This window comes from Lactuca virosa, chromosome 7 (assembly GCF_052849685.1).
Source record: "Lactuca virosa cultivar CGN04683 chromosome 7, Lactuca_virosa_CGN04683_v6, whole genome shotgun sequence".
NCBI classification, from domain to species: Eukaryota; Viridiplantae; Streptophyta; class Magnoliopsida; order Asterales; family Asteraceae; genus Lactuca; species Lactuca virosa.
The window spans coordinates 206,729,431-206,734,681 of NC_136432.1; the positions used below are offsets into that span (position 1 = coordinate 206,729,431).

Consider the following 5,251-nt stretch of genomic DNA (forward strand, 5'->3'; position numbering starts at 1 on the left):
TTAAATGGGTAAACGATCAAACTTATCCAATTTCACCAGAATCATATAATTTTTGTGGTATATCACACTTAACAACATATAAACAAACATTAAAAAAGAGAAAGTAATACATATTATGAAGTTGAAACCTTGTATCACCCTTAGATGTGTTCCAAATTCAGAAAATCCGAGTAATTGAAGCACAATGAAGAAACGTATGGAGAGTTGGAGACACAGAAGGTTTCGATGTTATAAAATGGACACAGTTCATTAAATTCATTTAAATAGTACGAATGATTGTGCAAAGCAAAATCGGGTGTAATGGGTTATATAAGAAACCGTTATACCCACTAACCCTCAACTTTAATAACATGGTTCCTACACTCCAATAACATTGACAGTGATAATTCCATTAGTGCATTCAACCGTTTTTTTAATTGATTTAACTAACCTTTAATTTAACAAATAATAGATAAAAAACAGCAAGAAAAAACTAACACGTATCATTTCACTTTTACTCATTAAATATCTTACATTTAAAACCTTTCTACCTGCTTAATCGAATTACAAAGTAAATTTTTGGTTAAATAATGTGGTATATCACACTTAACAACATATAAACAAACATTAAAAAAGAGAAAGTAATACATATTATGAAGTTGAAACCTTGTATCACCCTTAGATGTGTTCCAAATTCAGAAAATCCGAGTAATTGAAGCACAATGAAGAAACGTATGGAGAGTTGGAGACACAGAAGGTTTCGATGTTATAAAATGGACACAGTTCATTAAATTCATTTAAATAGTACGAATGATTGTGCAAAGCAAAATCGGGTGTAATGGGTTATATAAGAAACCGTTATACCCACTAACCCTCAACTTTAATAACATGGTTCCTACACTCCAATAACATTGACAGTGATAATTCCATTAGTGCATTCAACCGTTTTTTTAATTGATTTAACTAACCTTTAATTTAACAAATAATAGATAAAAAACAGCAAGAAAAAACTAACACGTATCATTTCACTTTTACTCATTAAATATCTTACATTTCAAACCTTTCTACCTGCTTAATCGAATTACAAAGTAAATTTTTGGTTAAATAACTTTTTTTATTATCTGTGTTTTTTCAACAAAAATTCAAAACTACATATAAGGTAAAACACTAAAAATGCAATTAGGGATAAAACGACCCAAAAAAATTAGACAGGAGGAGTAAAATGGTACAAAATGTTTAAAACAAAATTCCTTTATAGAAATACAAATTGTGATTTCGGAAAACCCACGATTCATGAGCATCAGCATTTTTATTATTGTTACCAACCCTAACCCATTGATTATCAACCAAAAACCAAATATACCACAAACAATGATCAATTTGTAAAGCATATCCAACTTTTCCCCCAAATTTAAAAAGACGTGATGTGTACAAACCATATACATTGTTTGTTAATGGTGGAGAAATTTTTAAAAATTCTTCCGAATATGCATCAATCCGCAAAATGTCACCATTTGATAATAAAATGTAAACCACACCTCCACATACGATTGCTTCATTAGAAACAGGACAGACAGAACATGGTAATAGTATATTACCAATATCCGTCCATACAAATGTAACAGAATGAAATATTTCCAAATGGAATTGGTCATAAACAACAAAATCATCTATAATTTCCCTACAAAAAAAACATACAACTCATTAAATATAGACATAATATATAATCAAAACAACATCACATATAGACATAATATATAACATTACATAAAATAAAAGGGTTTCATACTAATTACAAAAAAAAAAGAGTATCATGTTTACTCTGTATTAAACACAAAAAGGAGTACAACATAGTTCGCCTACACTATGTTTTTCCATGCTATGCCATTCTCTTTGGCCATGTCCATAACATCCTCCATTTTTTCTCTTGGAATGATCATGTTTAGCATATGTTTGATGTATGCTATTCCATCATCAACTGTTGCCATTGGATGTTCTGTTACAAACATGTGAATAAGCTTCTCAACACGTTTGGATGGTGAGTTCATCAAAAAGTGTGGGAAATTGATTGGAACAAACACAGTCCCGTGTTCAACATAAAGATGTTCAATCTCTCTGAATTTGTGTGCCCTAACTATCGTCTTGAAGGGTCCTAAACATTCATCATTTAGAATTGGAATCATTGACAACCCACTGTTTTCTTCGGTTGGCATATGATACCAGTTCCCCAAAGTTGTATACCCAAGGCTTTTAGAAAAACGACCAAGCATCTCCATGTTGATCAAATCGATGTTGACATGAGAAATAAAGTGAACCTTTGTTTGTTGATACACCTTACCTGGGTAGTCTGTAAAAAACCCACCATGAACAACGCGAATGGTGAATCTCTTCTCGTTTGCCTTCCCGTATTCTACAACCCGTGTGATTCTTGGTGGTTCGGTGCTTACACTCCATAGTTGGAAGTTCGGACGTGCCCACGGATCAGCATTCATCTTCGGTTCAATTAATCGTGGTAGTTTTTTTCAAAGAGGAAGAGCAAGAAATCGAAGTTATCGTAACGTAATGAATATGTGAGAATGACGAAATTGACATAAGGGAAGGGTTTAAAAGGATCATCATTCGGAGGTGCAGGGACGTCGACTGAGGCCATCACTTCTCCGATTAATTGCAGGCTACAGGGGAGGTGGATTTTGAACGACGGCTACGATAATGATTACCCATTTTGTATTATACATTAATATAGTATTTACATCAATATCTATAATATTAATTAAATTTAATATCCATAGTAGCTTTGTTTTTTTATTATCATACAAAAAAATAAATTTATATATAAATTTATAATAAATATATAAAATGAATTTTTTAATTCATATGGGTTAGGGTTGACCCTCATTAGGTCATGTACAAATTTGAAAGCAAAATTAATGATTGGGAAAATTAGGTAAAGTGTACTAACTCATAAATTAGAATAAAATTTATGGTATATTAAACATATAAATGAAACAATAATTTGCAAAGTAAAATACCTAAGTAAAAATAAATTTAACTTTAAAGTAGCTTGTTACTTCTTGCATGTAAAACAAACATTAACATTAAAGACAAATTTTTTTACTTCATAAATGTAGTCCCCAAGTTGTCAATAAGAACATACATAAATATAGGTTATGTTGTGACTACAATTAAACCGCAATTGAAAGATATATTCAAACAAAATTAGTCATTACAACCTAAAAATGGAAATAATTGGTTTCCCTTCTTCAACACATATATAAACAAATAATTTCAGATCATATAACATAAAACAACATAATTTGATGATTGAAATTATAAATTACAATAAAAACAAAGTATAAAATGAAAACCAAATATTTAAAATATAAAACCCAACAAATAAACAACGGTTAATCAATTCAATGTCAAATAAATACAATCAAATAAATCTTCTTGGCATAGTTATCATCTCAAAATCCGAACAAAATGAAAAGACTTCATGACAACGATGAACCGGAACAACACACTCAATTCTTTTTCCTGTAAAAAAAAGAAAGTTCATTGTTTCGATAATCCCACCATTCATGAGCATTTGCATTGATGCTAATAACATCAACTTCAACCCACTGATTACGAATGAGAACCCAAATACCCCACATACGATCTCCATTCAGACAAAAAAATCCCAACTTTCCCTCAAATTTTATTAGCCTCGATGTATACGACATGTAATTTATATTTGTAAAAGGTGAGAATATGATTACATATTCTTCAGAATATGCATCAAACTACAAAATTTGATAGTTTGACAATAAGATGTAAACTACACCTTTACTTATGATTGCTTCGTCCGATACCGGATGAACAGAATATGGTAACCGAATATTACCAAGGTCCCTCCATTCCCATGTAGTGGACTGAAATAATTCTAGTCGGAAGTTTTCATAGTCATGATCGTTTGTCACGTCACTACAACGAAAGAACATAAAAGTTATACAAACAAATAAAAAAAATACTTAAATAATAATTGTAAAAAAGACTTACTCTGACTCTGCATATGATAAACGAATTATCTTGAAATGCAATGGGTTCGAACGCATAACCACCATAGCAAACTTGACCGCAATGTACTTATATATCGGAAATGGTAATGTTCTGCAATCTAATGTCGTCGGTTTACAAATAAATAAAAACTTTTCCGGATATTCATCCGGACAATCACATTCACCAAGAATGAGTCCGTTCAATGAAGTTGCTAAGATTGTACACGAATTTGGTATACAACCAATGTCAAAGTTAATCAAACCACAAGACGAAACAAACTTACGTTCTATCGATCCCCAAACTTTCTTTTGTTGAACAATAACTCCATGAAGCACATTATTTTTACCCTTGAAAAGATCAAGAACATGGCTGTTGTACGTTAGTTTTTCAAGATGTTTACTTGTACAACGTATGATATGAAATGTCTTTAATGATGTTCTTGAAAGAATTTCAATAAACACGTCAGTGTCCAATAATGTCTGCTGTAAAACAATTAAAATAATCATATAATGAACAAACATAAACTAAAAATAAATATTTAAATTGCATATAACATATGAATGATTAAAAAGGTAGATGAAAGTATAAAAATAACCATTATAAATACAATGGTAGTATATTGAAAGTAGAATGACCATTATGCCCACACCCCTCCCATTTCACCCTACACCATTTATGGATTTATTTAATAATTACCAATGTCGAGAACTTAACAGTAGGGTTGACATAAACATAATTGAAAAAGATACCTTCGTATGGAGTTGTGTTTGACGATTGATTTCATAACCTTCTGCATCATCCATTCTTGATTGTATTAAAGAAAGTTGTTATATTGTTTCAGATAATTACACACCAAAAAAGAGTTTCTTTGTCTTGACAGATATGAGAAAGAATATGAGAAAGAAAAAGATAACCTGTATAGCAAACAACTTACATCAAAATAAAATAAAACGTAAATTCATCTACATTTTTACGCAAAACCAAACAAAATTTGGCAAAATAAACCGTTTTTGTTTTATGTAAGACGTTTTCTTTACAAACAAAACAACAAAATCAACAAACACAACAAAACAACTTGAAAACACAATACAATATTTCAATTGTTAAACGAATTACTAATCCAATTTCACAAAACTCATACTTTTTGTCGCATAAATAACTTACAAACATATAAACAAGCATTAAAAAAAAGATAAGTAATAGCTAATTTGAAGTTAATACCTTGTATCACCCT

At 30.4% G+C, this 5,251-nt stretch overlaps 1 protein-coding gene across 1 annotated transcript; it reads right to left on the reverse strand.

The window, feature by feature from the left end:
- Window positions 1–3,500: 3,500 nt before the first annotated feature.
- On the reverse strand, window positions 3,501–4,820 carry LOC145127490 (F-box protein At5g41720-like). The gene is made up of 4 exons (XM_079062678.1): window positions 4,767–4,820; window positions 4,018–4,499; window positions 3,831–3,942; window positions 3,501–3,761 (listed from the first exon to the last, which is right to left on the reverse strand). The coding sequence occupies exons 1-4, from the start codon at window positions 4,818–4,820 to the stop codon at window positions 3,501–3,503; spliced, it is 909 nt and encodes a 302-aa protein (XP_078918804.1).
- Between the last annotated feature and the right edge of the window lie 431 nt (window positions 4,821–5,251).

Bases quoted from the DNA above. Each gene is read 5' to 3' on its own strand.
- LOC145127490 (XM_079062678.1), bottom strand. From the start codon at position 4,820: ATGGATGATGCAGAAGGTTATGAAATCAATCGTCAAACACAACTCCAT. The intron at 4,500-4,766 runs GTATCTTTTTCA...ATTGTTTTACAG, and splicing joins AAACACAACTCCATACGAAG to CAGACATTATTGGACACTGA. The intron at 3,943-4,017 runs GTAAGTCTTTTT...CTTTCGTTGTAG, and splicing joins TTATCATATGCAGAGTCAGA to TGACGTGACAAACGATCATG.